This window comes from Budorcas taxicolor, chromosome 23 (assembly GCF_023091745.1).
Source record: "Budorcas taxicolor isolate Tak-1 chromosome 23, Takin1.1, whole genome shotgun sequence".
In the NCBI taxonomy this organism is placed as follows: Eukaryota; Metazoa; Chordata; class Mammalia; order Artiodactyla; family Bovidae; genus Budorcas; species Budorcas taxicolor.
In genome coordinates this window covers 16316014-16331331 of record NC_068932.1, presented here as the reverse complement: position 1 = coordinate 16331331, position 15318 = coordinate 16316014, and the positions used below count along the sequence as shown (strand labels likewise).

At 40.4% G+C, this 15318-nt stretch overlaps 1 protein-coding gene across 2 annotated transcripts in view; it reads left to right on the top strand.

The window, feature by feature from the left end:
* The window catches only part of LOC128067983 (cytochrome P450 2C31-like), an 83224-nt gene that overhangs the window by 47979 nt on the left and 19927 nt on the right, over positions 1-15318 (top strand). For both annotated transcript variants that reach the window (XM_052661126.1, XM_052661125.1), the window contains exons 5-7: positions 10244-10420; positions 11366-11507; positions 14672-14859. In XM_052661126.1, coding sequence (XP_052517086.1) covers positions 10244-10420; positions 11366-11507; positions 14672-14859 — 507 coding nt within the window. The remainder of the gene's footprint in view (positions 1-10243; positions 10421-11365; positions 11508-14671; positions 14860-15318) is intronic.

Here is a 15318-nt window from a genome sequence, read left to right as displayed (position 1 = left end):
TGTGTAAAGGAGGGGCATCTTAAGTGGGATTGGCCTGAGGCATATAAGTTGCCCCTGGCTCCATGTCCAGTCTGCAAAGGACCATAATGGAGAAGAGATTGCCTTCCGAAGTGTGAAAAAGTGAAGTCGTGCCCGACTCTTTGTGACCCGTGGACTGTAGTCCACCAGGCTCCTCTGTCTATGGGATTCTCCAGGCAAGAATACTGGAGTGCGTTGCCATTTCCTTCTCCAGGGGATCTTCCCGACCCAGGGATCAAACCCAGGTCTCCCACATGGCAGGCAGACGCTTTAACCTCTGCACCACCAGGGAAGACCTTAAAGACAAGAATACGGTCTCTCAGAAAACCTCCTATAGAGACACAGAACTTCAGATCCAAGTACTGACATCAAAGATTTCAAGGGAGGAAAGGAAGCCAGGTTGAAAGAAGAAGGGGGAGGAGGCGGGAGAGGGGAGGCGAAAGAGGTGGCCTTACAGACGTCTCCTGCCACCTACAGATACCCAGGCATTATGGGACTTTTCCCTGGGCCTCCAGAGAAGGGAGGACTGGAACTCAGCCCTACCAGAAATCGGACCAGACCAGAACCAGAATTTGAGTTCTCTGCCAAGAGGAGGGGATCAGTCTCCAATCCTCAGCTCAGGCTGAGAGCCCTTCGACCAGATTCCTGCTTCCAGGACTGGGGGACTAGAAAAACAGGGAAGGATAGGAAGGGTTAAGGAGAGGAAAGACAGAGGCAAGGGGAGAGAGGTCAATAAAGTCTCTTGTTCCGAGGTGTAGGTCCCAGGGGTTGGACTTTCAAGACAATTGGGACTGAAGGTGCCTGGGGGTCTCCACACAAGCTCCCATCCTAATTACACCTGAGGAACCCTGGGTATTAATAACTGTGTGGAGCCAATCAGTCAACTTCTTTTGGACACTGGGGCAAACTTCTCAGTGCTCACTGAAGCCGCTGGTCCTCTTTCCTCCTGATCCACTACCGTAATGGGACTGTCTGGATACACCAAACCTTATTATCTCAGTTGTCCTTTAAACTACAATTAGAACTCTGTGCTATTTTGTCGGGTTTCTAATCGTGCCAGAATATCCTTTGCCCCTTCTGGGGAGGGATATACTGAACAAGGTTCCAGGCCTCTGTTTTCATGAATATGGAGCCTGCTCTTTCTCTCCTGTTAATTGAACAAAATATAAACCCTGAAGTGTGGGCTGATGGAAAAACTGAGGGTTGAACACAAAATGCTGTTCCTGTCATTATCAAGCTCAAAGACTCTCACCTATTTTCACATCAAAAGCAGTACCCACTAAAGCCCAAGGTTAAGGAAGGGTTAAAACACATCATTGAAGATTTAAAGGAAAGGGGCTATTAACTCCCTGTAATAGTCCATGTAACACTCCTATTTTGGATGTAAAAATGTCAAATGATAAATGGAGACTTATTCAAGATATACAAATAATAAGTGCCTAATCCTTATACTTTATTGTCTGAAATTCCTAAATGAGCCAAATATGACTTTAAGATAATTGAGGAGATTTGGGGGCATTACAGGCTACTGCCACATTTGGATTCCGGATTATGGAGAACTTGCCTGAGCTTTATATGAACTTATAACTGAAACTCAGCAGGCCCAAATCGACAAGCTGGTTAGGCCCCCAGAGACTCAAAAGGCTTTGAAGCCTTTTCAAACTGCCCTCTTGCAGGCTCCTGCTTTGAGCTTGCCCATAGGATCAGAGTTTAGTTTGTTTCTTAGTTAAAAAAAAGCTTATGGCCACATTCCTTAAGGGTAATTGCTACTATTGTTTTGCTAATGTCTATAGCTCATAAGTTGACTAATGGGCAAAATCTTACTGTACTGACTTCTCATTGTTACGTGAGTGTATGTTCCTAGGTTCTTTGTCTCATCACAGCAAAGATTTGGAGCGATGGATATTAAAGCCCTCAGTGTGTCACAGCTCTCAGGTTTTGGACAAACCGTGTTATAGCTCTTAGGCAAATCAGTGTTACAGCTCTATTTTATTTAGAAGATAGCAGGAGAATCCATCCTTGAAGCGTGAGGGCATACCAACCCAAAGACTTGAAGAGAAGAGAGTGGAGGAGTGCGTGGGGGAAGGAAAGAGAGAGAGAAAAAGAGAGAGAGAGAGACAAAAAGTGAGAGAGAGAGAGAGAGAAAGAGTGCACACACGCGGGAGAGAAAGAGAGAGAGAGAGTGCTTTGGCTCTTCCTTTTATATGTTTTTGCCTCCACCTGGGCCTGCTCTATGCAATTGGGCTTAGCCAGGAGTGCTGTTTTTTCTACCTGAAGTCTTCACTCTGGTCCTCGGACCTTCATTTGACCTTCCTTGTTTTTTTAGCCACCGCCATTTTGGATTTCGTTTCCCTATTCTACCTACCTAACATCGTGATGTAAGTGAGATCTTAAACTCTAAAGTTCAGAGCAACAACGGCTCTGTCATTAAAGCTGCTGTAACTCAAGGGGCATGGAAGACTCTATGAATAGACTATCACTTACACAGTTCCTGGAGACCCCAATCTTCAGTAAAAGTTGAAAAGGCTAATGACATAATTAAGAGGCATCCGTGTAAGTGAGCTCAGGAAACATAAGACAGTTGGTTTAAAGTTCTACCTGTAGCTTTAATGAGGGCTCGAACTGCCCCTAAAAAGGAAGGTCTGTCCCACTTTGAATGTATCTATGGAAGACCCTTCTTACACACAGACATTGTTATAGACTCTGAGGCCTTAAAATTAACCATGTGACTCAGCGTTCAGCTTTTCAATCTCCTTATCAATTGAAGGCTTTCCACGGTGGGTTTCTCCACTTCAAGGAAAGGACTTTCTTCAACTCTTCACCACAACAATCCTATGTGACACCTCTTCTTGATCTGATGACTGCTAGCAATCCTAAGATGGACTGATGTAACTATGGACATAATGTACTTTTAATTTTGATTATGTTTTAACTTGGTTTAAAGACTATTTTGCCTCACATCTGTAAAGGGGTTTGTTTCTAACTGTCTGAAAGCCTTTAGGTTACAAATGATTGTCCAGGCTCCTACGAGTGCCACAGCCTCCTCCAACTATTACTTGGGGCCCTTGGGTCAGAGACCCTCAATATGAGGGTTAGGAGAACAATTTAGGGATGATGCCTCTCAACAGCAGGAAGTAGTTATAGAATGGAAACGATGTTCTTTTCTCTTGGCAACATAATTGTCCTAAAAGAAAAAGGGGGAATGAGAGAGTCAATTCCTAGGCAGGATGATAAGAAGTCTGAGGTCCCTGAGGAGGAGAAAGGGATCTGGGGCTCATGAAGTGGAGACAGGGGTCTGGAATTCTCAAGAAGGAGGAAAAGACAAACATCTTTCCCCCCTCTACATTCGTTAGTCTTAGTCACATAAAACGTTTTTTTCTCTAAGCCTGGTACTGATGATTACACAACAAACAACTCAGTTTAAACTCTGTACTAAGAATTATGTAGCAACAATACATCCTGCTTGAGGACAGTTTCTCCTTCTTGAAAACTTTCTGGCTAATCCTGTTATCTTAAAATGTTAATTATGGGAGTGGATCTAGTAAGATCTTTACAACCTTGAGACATTCTTTTTATTTATAATAATAACTAATTAAAAAAGTATGTAACTCCCTTGTTTAGACTGAGGAGCGCATTCTCTGTCCCTCTTCTGATGTCTATGTCAGAAGCTTTCTCTGTTCCCTTTCTTTCTTTAATAAAACTGCTGCACACACACACACAACACAAACTAGAAAAAAGAACAAAGCCCAAAGTTAGCAGAAGGAAGGAAATAATAAAGATCAGAGACTAAATAAACAATAGAGACTAAAACAGCAATAGAAAATATTCAGTTCAGTTCACTTCAGTTCAGTCGCTCAGTCGTGTCCAACACTTTGCCACCCCATGGACCGCAGCATGCCAGGCATCCCTGTCTATCACCAACTCCCAGAGTTCATCCAAACCCATGTCCATTGAGTCAGTGATGCCATCCAATCATCTCATTCTCTGTCGTCCCCTTCTCTTCCTGCCCTCAATCTTTCCCAGCATCAGAGTCTTTTCAAATGAGTCAGCTATTCACATCTGGTGGCCAAAGTACTGGAGTTTCAGCTTCAACATCAGTCCTTCCAATGAACACTCAGGACTGATCTCCTTTAGGGTGGACTGGTTGGATCTCCTTGCAGTACAAGGGACTCATAAGAGTCTTCTCCAACACCACAGTTCAAAAGCATCAATTTTTCAGTGCTCAGCTTTCCTTATAGTCCAACTCTCACATTCATACATGACCACTAGAAAAACCATAGCCATGACTAGATGGACCTTTGACGCCAAAGTAATGCCTCTGCTTTTTAATATGCTGTCTAGGTTGGTCATAACTTTCCTTCCAAGGAGTAAGCATCTTTTAATTTCATGGCTGAAGTCATCATCTGTAGTGATTTTGGAGCCCCCCAAATAAAGTCACCCACTTTAGAAAAGATTAGTGAACCTAAAAGCTTGTTCTTTGAAAGGATAATCACATTGGATAAACTCTAGCCAGACTCATCAGAAACAAAGAACGCTCAAATAAACAAAATCAGAAATGAAAGAGGAACATATACCACAGAAATTCAAAGACTTATGAGAGACCACAATGAATAATTATATACCTACAAATTGAACACCTAGTGAAAATGGATAAATTCATATCAACACATATACCAAGATTGAATCAGGAAGAAACAGATAATCTGAAGACTGAACACTAGTAATGAAATAAAACCAGAAATCAAAACACATCAAAACCAAAAATCTAGGACCAGATGGCCTCACGAGTGAATTATACCAAATATTTAAAAAAGAACTAATGCCTGACCTTTCCAAACATGTCCAAATGAACATTTTCAAAATTTTTCTATGATGCCAACATTACACTTAAACATAAATTAGAAAATAAAAAAACACTAAAAAGAGAATAATTAAGGTCAATACTTTTGATGAAGCTAGATGCAAAAATCCTCAACAAAATATTCAGTTCAGTTCAGTTGCTTAGTCATGTCTAACTCTTTGTGGACTGTAGCATGCCAGGATTTCCTCTCCATCACCAACTCCTGGATCTTGTTCAAACTCATGTCCATTGAGTTGCTGATGCCATCCAACCATCTCATCCTCTGTCAACCCCTTCTCCTCCTGCCTTCAATCTTTCTCAGCTTCAGGGTCTTTTCAGGGTCTTTTCTAATGAGTCAAGTCTTCACATCAGGTGGCCAAAGTATTGGAGCCTCAGCTTCAGCATCATTCCTTCCAATAAATTTTCAGGACTGATTTCTTTTAGGATGGACTGGTTGGATCTCCTTGCAGTCCAAGGGACTCTCAAGAGTCTTCTCCAACAGCACAGTTCAAAAGCATCAGTTCTTTCGTGCTCAGCTTTCTTTGCCAACTCTCACATCCATACATGACTAGTGGAAAAACCATAGCTTTGACTGGATGGACGTTTGTCAGCAAATAACATCTCTGCTTTTTAATATGCTGTCTAGGTTGGTCATCTTTTTTCTTCCAAGGAGCAAGTGTCTTTTAATTTCATGGCTGCAGTCACCATCTTCAGTGATTTTAGAGCCCAATAAAATAGTCTGTCACTGTTTCCATTGCTTCCCCATCTATTTGCCATGAAGTGGTGGGACCGGATGCCATGATCTTTGTTTTTTGAATGTTGAGTTTTAAGTTGCATTTTCACTCTTCTCTTTCACTTCCATTAAGAGGCTCTTTAGTTCTTCTTTGCTTCCTGACATCAGGGTGGTGTCATCTGTATATCTGAGGTTATTGCTATTTCTCCAGGCAATCTTGATTCCAGCTTGTGCTTCATTCAGCCCAGAAAGTCCCATGATATACTCTGCATATAAGTTAAATTAGTAGGGTGACATACAGCCTTGAGGTACTCTTTTCCTGATTTGGAACCAGTCCTTTGTTCCATGTCCAATTCTAACTGTTGATTCTTGACCTGCCTACAGGTTTCTCAGGAGGCAGGTCAGGTGGTCTGGTATTCCCATTTCTTGAAGAATTTTCCAGTTTGTTGTGATCCACAGAGTAAAAGGCTTTGGTGTAGTCAGTGAAGAAGTATATGTTTTTCTGGAACTCTCTTGCTTTTTCAATGATCCAACAGATGTTGGCAATTTAATCTCTGGTTCCTATGCCTTTTCTAAATCCAGCTTGAGCATCTGGAGTTTCCCAGTTCACATACTGTTGAAGACTTACTTGGAGAATTTTGAGCATTACTTTGTAGTATGTGAGATGAGTGCAAATGTGTGGTAGTTTGAACATTCTTTGGTAATGCTTTTCTTTCGGACTGGAATGAAACAGACCTTTTCCAGTCCTGTGGCTACTGCTGAGTTTTCAAAATTTGCTAGTGTATTGAGTGCAGCACTTTCACAGCATCATATTTTAGGATTTGAAATTGCTCAACTGGAATTCCATCGTTCCACTCATTTTGTTTGTAGTGATTCTTCCTAAGGCTCACTTAACTTCACATTTCAAGATGTCTGGCGCTTTGTGAGTTAGCACACTGTCATCGTTATTTGGGTCATTAAGACTTTTTTTTTTTAATAGTTCTTCTGTTTATTGTTGTCACCTCTTCTTAATATCTTCTGTTTCTGTTGCATCCATACTATTTCTCTCCTTTATTGTGCCCATCTTTGCATGAAACTGAAATCAGCAATACATTAACATGTTATAATCTATAAATGAGCCAAATTTATTGTGCGGATGCAAAGATGGTTCAGTGCTGGGGTCCAGCCCCAGCAGGATCCAAGAGTACCCTCAAGAGAGATGGCGTCGGTGACAGAGAGAGAGAGAGAATGTTGCAGTTAAGAAAGTAGAGGAGAGGAAGAGGTTGGTATTCCTTGGTTTAAAAAGAAAGCCAATAAAGCCCCTGCATGGGACTTGCTCTGTTCACGAAGGCCTCAGGCACCCTCTCGATGTGGCGAAGGTGCAGAGCACCTTCTCAAGAGGGTCTTAGAAGCCTGGGCAGGAAAGTGAACTCAGAGAGCCTCTGCACTCCAGGGGATCAACCTGAAAAGGAAAGAGAAAGAGAGAGAGAGAAGGAAAGAATGACACGGGGAGACCAGGCCCGCAACTTTATTTTCAAAAGGAGCTTTTATACCTTAAGTTGTACATAGAGAATAATGGAAGATGCAAAGTCATGCAGGGTCAGCAGTCCTGACCCTTATCAAGACCAGGCTTTCTTTCTGCATACCTTTCCATTTACAAAGGTCTTAGGTGATTTACATCATCTTCTGCTAGGAGGCCTGATAACATTTTATGACTCTTTCTTGTGATAAAGGTTAATCAAGCAAAAAACTTATTTTCTCTAAAGGTGATTTTTCTAAAGTCTAGCGCCATTCTCTGAAAGCACTAGAGAAAGTTGCATTCCTATAGGGCAAAGGTGCAGTGGGGTATAACAAACAAAGAATTTATTAACACAAGGTTTAATGTTGTTAATACCAAGGCTACTACTTATATTTCTATATATCAACTATATTAATTAATGCACTCCCAGGTACAAAATGAAAGATATGAAAACTTAGCAGCAAGCATTGGTTCAACAATGAAACCCTCCACCAGTACTATTCTAATAATTTTTAACTCCTCAAAAGGCTCTATATTTTTAAAATGTTTTAAGCTTCCCATGCCTCTCGTGGTTGGGAAGCTGTGAACAATCACAGGCATGGTTGTAAAAGTCCGGATAAACCTGTCAGGCAAGTTAGAAAGCCATCAGAGGGGTTTGAATTGAAACACTCCAATTATGCCCAGGAGACTTATTAACTAGAGATCTAAGTTGATTTCCTTTAGAGAGAGGTGGTAGGGGATAGCCCCCCCATTAATGTCAGAGGAGTTGGTGAAAGGCATAAAATAGTAAGACAGACAGATTCTGGTTTGGGTGTAGGTGCTGAGCAGGTCCAGGGGGTCCTTCGAGTCCTGATCTGCCTTGCCCATCAGGTCTCTTCCACATGACCTTGTCGTGGGTGGGATCTCCTGTGTTGGCTCCCGGCAGTTCAGTGTCTGCAAATCAACCTATGTGATACATCACATTAAAAATGAAGAATAAATCATATGATTTTTTAAGTTTTGCAAGAAAACTTTTGGACTGAATTCAACATCCATTATGATAAAAACTCCAGAGTGAATAGAGAGGGAACATACCTGAATATAATAAAGTTCCCATCATTCTCAATGGTGAAAACTTGAAAGTATTTCCTCTCAAATCAGGAACAACACAAGGATGCCCACTCTCCCCACTTTTATTCAGCATAGTACTGGAAGTTCCAGCCACAGCAAGCAAAGAAAAAGAAGTGTGGTACTGGGACAAAAGCAGACATAATCAATGGAACTGAAGAGACAGCTTAGATATAACCCACACTTAGTAGGTAATTAATATACAACAAAAGAAGCTAGAATACAGAATGTAGAAAAGACACCCTCTTCAATCAATGGTATTGGGAAAACTGGACAGTTACATACAAAAGAATTAAACTGGATGGCTTTATCACACCACATATAAAAATAAATTCAAAAGGGATTAAGGATTTAAATGTAAGAACCAGAACTATAAAAATTCTAGAAGTAATCATAGATGTGCACTCTTTGACATTAATCTTGTTGATCTTTTTTTGGTTATGCATTTTTACGCAAGGGAAACAAAAGCAAAAATAAAGGAATGTGACCTAATCAAATGTAAAAGCTTTTGCACAGTGAAGGTAACTATCAACAAAACAAAATGCCTGCCTGCTGAGTAGAATATATTTGCAAATGATGTATCTGACAAGAAGTTAGTGTTCAAAATACACAAAGAACTCGTACACTTCAACAACCAAAAGAAAACCCTAATTAAAAAATGGACAGAAGGTTAAAATAGGTATTTTTCCAATGAAGACAAACAGTTGGCCAATAGGCACATGGAAAGATGGTCAGAACACTAATTATCAGGAAATACAAATAAAAACACTGAAAGATTTTACTTCACACCAGTCAGAATGGCTATTATAAGAAAGAAAAGAAATAATTAGTGTTGGGAGGATGTAGAGATAAAGGAACACTCATGCACTGTTGGTAAGAAAGTAAATTGCAATGGTCACTATGGCACACAGTATAGAGGTTCCTCAAAATGTTAAAAATAGATCTCCTATAAGATCTGGGACTTAACTGGGTACTTCTCTCTAGAAAACTTCTGGGTATTTATCTGAAGAAAAAAACTTACTCAAAAAGATATATGCACCCTTATATTCATTGTAGCACTGTTGACAGGTAAGACATTGAAATCCCCTAAGTGTCCATTGATAGATGAAAGGATAAAGAAGAAGTGATATATATATATACACACACACAAACACACTGAAATATTACCCAGCCATATAAAAGCATGAGATTGTGTCATTTATACAGCATGGATAGTCCTAGAAGATATTATACTAAGGGAAGAATGTCAGGCAGACAATGACAAATATTATATGATTTACTTCATATTTAGAATCTAAAAGTTAAAACAATCAAATAAAGCAGAAACAAATTCATAGATACAGAGAAGAAACTGTTGTCCTCAGAGAGGAAAAAGTAAAGGGATGAATGAAATAGGTGAAAGGGATTAAGAAGTATAAACCAGATATAAATGTAAGAAGTCACGGGGATGTAACATACAGCATAAGGAATAAGAGTCAATAACATTTCAATAACTGTATGATGACAGATGATTCCTAGGCTTATCATGGTGATCAATTTGTAATGAATGTAAATGGTCAATCACCATTTTGTACACCTGAAACTAATATAATATGTGTCAACTGTTAATATGTTTTCATAAAAATAAATGTAGAAAAAGTGTATGATCCCTGGACGCTGTTTAGGTGACTGTCTGTAGACATGTGTGTAGTGTAAAATGGGATAAACACTGTCACTACCTCTGTCACTAGTTTTGTGACTTAGACTGGTTGACTAACCTTTCTGACCCTCAGTACCCTCATTTGGAAAGATGTGGTATGAGCCTGAACTTCTTCAGAGTTATGGTTAGGAAAATAATTCGCATGGTTTTGAAATTAGTTGTTAATTTGTGCATACTGTCACTCAGGCCATTTCATCAGTTCCCTCTCCTTCAAATCCTAAATGGGTTCTAGTGCAAGGAGCATATCTTACTCGTCTGTATTTACTCATTTAATAGCAATATGCCTGCACCATAATATGGGCTTGTAAATGTTTGCTGAATGAATTGACTATTTCTTTTCTTTTTCAGCTCTACAATGCTTTCCCCTCTTTACTACATTATCTCCCAGGGAGTCATAACACATTATTTAAAAACATGACTGAGCAAAGAAAGTTTATTTTGGAGAAAATAAAGGAACACCAAGAATCCTTGGACCTCAATAACCCTCAAGACTTTATTGATTACTTCCTGATTAAAATGGAAAAGGTAAAAGGGGACTCAGATTTACTCCTTCATCTTTGTATGTGGAGTGATGTGATGCATGGAATAGCTTTGTTATTCTTAGTGGAATCAGTTTATTAAAACAAATGCTCCTTCTTAAAGATATATGCATTGCTTGTGCAACTTATTGTTGTGCAAACCATACTGGTTGTCTTGAATTATTTCTGCATTGTTACTGAAAATTGCTTGGAAGTTTGTATATTTACTATGTTAAAGCTGGTTCTTTATTTGAGAACAGATTGAAACACACACACACATTCAAGATAAGTGATAAGATAGTATATTCTCTTTCATTAAATAAATTCCATGAATGGGTGATGTAAGAAATGAGAGAAGGCAGAAATGGATGCGCATCTAGAAAGGCTTACTCTTGGAAGGACAGTAGGAAACAGATGAAGTAGGTTTTGAGGATTAGCAGAGATGACAAAATTGGTTCAGGGAAAGATAAGTGCAGTGATGAAGTGTGTGGAAGTTTTAAAGAGATTGTCTTGATAGTAACCGAGGAACTGTCGTGGGTTTAATGACTGATGAATTTGGGAATAGTGTTTCAGTTTGAGGATAGGTGGTTCTGAAGGTCTGAGTGAGAAATTCAGATATGATGATATAGACAATAGATGCCTGAACATCCGATGGTGAGTAGCAGTGATGATTTGATAAGGGTCAGATTAGAAAGAAATTACTGAAGAACTGATTTACTCCATTGGGTGAGAAAGTGAGGAATCAGAAAGGACTTGTTAGAAGTTTAACTCTGGTTATATTTTAATTGAAGAAATTCTAACAGCTGATCTAGCTTTACCATCATCAATAGCATATTTTAATGTTTGGTTTAATTTGTCAAATTCGTAAACTTAAACAATTATGTTATGTTGTTATATGGAATTATTGTAAGCTGCTTTTACTTATTAAGTAATCCTAATACATCATTGCTAGGAGAAACACAATAAACAGTCTGAGTTTACCATGGATAACTTGATCACCACTGTATGGGATGTGTTTACTGCTGGAATAGAGACAACAAGCATCACTCTGAGATATGGACTGCTGCTCCTGCTGAAGCACCCGGAGGTCACAGGTAGTATCAGAGATGATGGATAGGATGAAATTCTGGTTAGAAATTGGCAGGCAACGTTGATGACTTTTCTACTCTTCATCTGCCTAGAAGATGGACAAGAAAAATTTCCATCCTTAGTACATCTTTCTATCATTGTATGAATTGCATTCAAATTAGAGTATAGTAAAACAGGAGAATGAAATATTTAACCAGTAGCAGAGTTATGGCGGAAAAGGCAATGGCACCCCACTCCAGTACTCTTGCCTGGAAAATCCCATGGATGGAGGAGCCTGGTAGGCTTCAGTCCATGGGGTCATTAAGAGTCGGAGACAACTGAGCAACCTCACTTTCACTTTTCCCTTTCATGCATTGGAGAAGGAAATGGCAACCCACTCCAGTGTTCTTACCTGGAGAATCCCAGGGATGGGGGAGCCTGGTGGGCTGCCGTCTATGGGGACACACAGCGTTGGACACGACTGAAGTGACTTAGCAGCAGCAGAGTTATGGAGGGCATAGATCACTGTCCTCCCTACTGTGGTGGAGTATCCTTGATTTGCATCAGGTCAGGTGCAGTAGGGCTTCCATGGTGGCTCAGATGGTTAAGAATCTTCTCTACAATGATATTGCTTGATAACCCTTCCAAGTCCAGATAAATGTACTTTTGTCAAAAGTTAATTCTACTCAGGTGCATTTGCAATGGAAGGATTGACTGAACAAAATCACAATCTTTCTTCATCAAAAAACCTCACTCTTTAGACTACAAAGTTATACACAAAAATTCTGTTCAAATACACCCTTTTGGCCAAAAAAAAAATTCCTAAAAATGTAATTTCTCATCCTCATTTTTTTCTTTATTCAGTCCTCATCTAAGAGAATATTTCCTTTACTCTATCATGCTTTGTGCTTTGATCTATTAAGACCTATTATTTTTAGTTTTTTGAGTTTAATTGTTTTCCAATGTTGTACTAGTTTTTGCTGTCAACGAAGTGAACCAGTTATATGTATATGTATTTTCGGGCTTACCAGGGGGCGCTAGTGGTAAAGAACTCATCTGCTAACGTGTGTGTGAGACATAAGAGATGTGGGTTCATTCCCTGAGTTGAGAAGATCCCCTGGAGGACAGCATGTCAACCCACTCCACTATTCTTCCCTGGAGAATCTCATGGACAGAGGAGCCTGGTGGGCTATGGTCCAAAGGATCGCAAAGAGTCAGACATGACTGAAACAACTTAGCACTATTATAAATCTATATGCATATAGATTTATAATTGTTATATCTTTTTGTTGGATTGATTCTTTCATCATTATGTAATGTCCTTTTTTCTCTTGTTCCATACAGTCTTTGTTTTAAAGTCTATTTTGTGTAAGAATTGTTTCCTCAACTTTCTTTTTCTTCCATTTGTATTCAATACATTTTACTTGTGGAGTAGCTGCTGGGTGATGGTGGGTGGGCTGGGTCATGTGGCAGCTGGTTATGAAACCCCATGGGGTCCTGTCTAGTGCTGGCCCTCTGGTGGTTAGAGCTGGGTCAGGGCCTCTTCCTGAGATGGCTGGCAGAGAGTTCTGGGTTTCCTAGAACTGGGTGTTAGTTTGCTGTTGGGTGAGCCTGGGGCCCAAGATGTCTTCTAGTGACACTGGCCTGCTGTTGAGTAGGCTGGATCTTGACATGGTTGGCTGCAGGACTGCTGTGGTCCTGGGGCTAGGGTTGGCCTGCTGGTTGGTGGATCAGGCCCCAGGAGTCTTGAGGATAGTACCTGCCTTCTGGTGTATGAGACCACATCCTGGCTTCTCTGGCTGCAGGGTCTTGGGTATCTTGGTGGGGGGAGCCAGATCCTGTGTTCTCTGGCTGTAGGACCCTAGGGGTCCTGGAGTTGCAGTTGGCATGCCTGTTATCTACATGGGGGCCCAGGGGGACCTGGGGTTGGTGTCTCCCAACGGGTGAGAGGAGTTGGGTCCAGGGGCAGCTGGGGCTCAGGGCTGTTATAGTATGTGGCATGCTGGTGGGTAGGACTATGTCCCAGCCTAGCTAGCTGCTTGGCCTCCCATATCCAAGAACGGGTGATAACTGGCTGATCAGAAGGGCCAAGTTCTGGCACTAATAAGCCACAGGGAAGATTCTGAAAATGCACTTACTATCATCCATGTCCATGTGTTGGGATGAGCTCTCCAAAGTAGCTGCTACCAGCATATGTGTTCCAGAGGTAAGCCATAACTTCCCTGTGCCTCTCTGGGAGGCTGTGCAAGATCAATAAATGGGTCTGATCCAGGCTCCTTTCAAATTAGTGCTCCTGCTTCTGGGTCCCAGAGTGGGTGAGATTTTGTATATGCTCTTTAAGAGTGGAGTCTCTACTTCCCTCAGCTCACTAGACCATCTGAAATAAGCCCTGTTGGCCTGCAAAGCCAAGGTCTCTGGGGGCTCATCTTCCTGGTTCAGCACTCCTGGGTTAGGGAGCCCAGTGATGGGTTCAGACCCCCCACTCCTCAGGAAGAACCTCTGTAATTGTAATTATCCTGTTCATGGGTCTCCTATCTGGGGGTACGGTCTTAACTATGCTATGTTTCTGCTTCTCCTATGCATCTCGTGATTCCATCTTTATGTCTTTAGTTGTTGAAGAACTTTCCTCTTAGACTTCAGGTTGTTCTTATTGATAGTCGCTCTGTAAATTATTGTATTAATCATTTTGTAATGCTTGTGGGAGGAGATGATCTCAGAGTCTTTCTACTCTGTCATCTTGGATATTCTCCCTTAACTTATTATTCCTATGTGTTGAGTCAACAAAGCATCTTGTTCAGTTCGTCCATTTATTAAGTATTTACTGCATGGAGTACTTCTACTCTCTTAGAACTTTTATAAAATAAAACTGACATAAACAAAATGGTTAAACTGCATGATGTGAGCCTTTGAGATCCCACATTCCTGAGTTTATTTTAAAAAATACACAAAGGAGAGAATCAGAATTAAGAAATGAATTTCATGATGTAACTGTGTTTTATATGTAGGTGTATTTAAGTCTCTAATGAAAATCCAATTTGCCCATGACACTGAAATTCTTTTTCGTCTTTTCCCCTGTAGGGAAACACGTGTAATATTTCCTTCTCTCCATATTCTACCACAATGTAATCATGATTAAGAAGATAAAAAATATCTTTATCACTTGACATAAATTCTGATTTCTACCTTCCAGCTAAAGTCCAGGAAGAAATTAACCGTGTGGTTGGCAGAAACCGGAGTCCCTGCATGCAGGACAGGAGCCGCATGCCCTACACAGATGCTGTGATCCACGAGATCCAGAGATACATTGACCTTGTCCCCAACAACCTACCCCATGCAGCAACTCAGGACATTGAATTCAGAGAATATCTTATTCCCAAGGTAAGAGGTATTTCATCTATACTCCTCATTAAGACTCTTAGGTTTCAACTATCACAGCAGTAGATGCATAGATTGCCTAATTGTCTACATTATTACACAGTCATGTCTCAGGTATTTCACCCTCTGACCACATGCTTCCTTCCTTTTAGTTTGTAGATACATTTTAATAAATATAACAGTGCTTAGACTCCCAAAGGATTCTCAATACATTGTTAGTACATTGCCTGTTCATTAGGCTACTCTTCCATCCAATCCTTATTTTCCAGTGTATGTTTTATTACTTTTACCACTCAATCAGTAAGCACCTCCCTATCTGTTTCACTTGTCAAAAGTCTAATGCAACAGTTTTCTTCCTCGCTACCTGCATTTGAGCTACTGATCCCTTCTGGAAGACCATGCAACCCCTCAGGGTAATATTGTCACCAACTCAATCAGTTCAGTTTAGTTCAGTTGTTCATT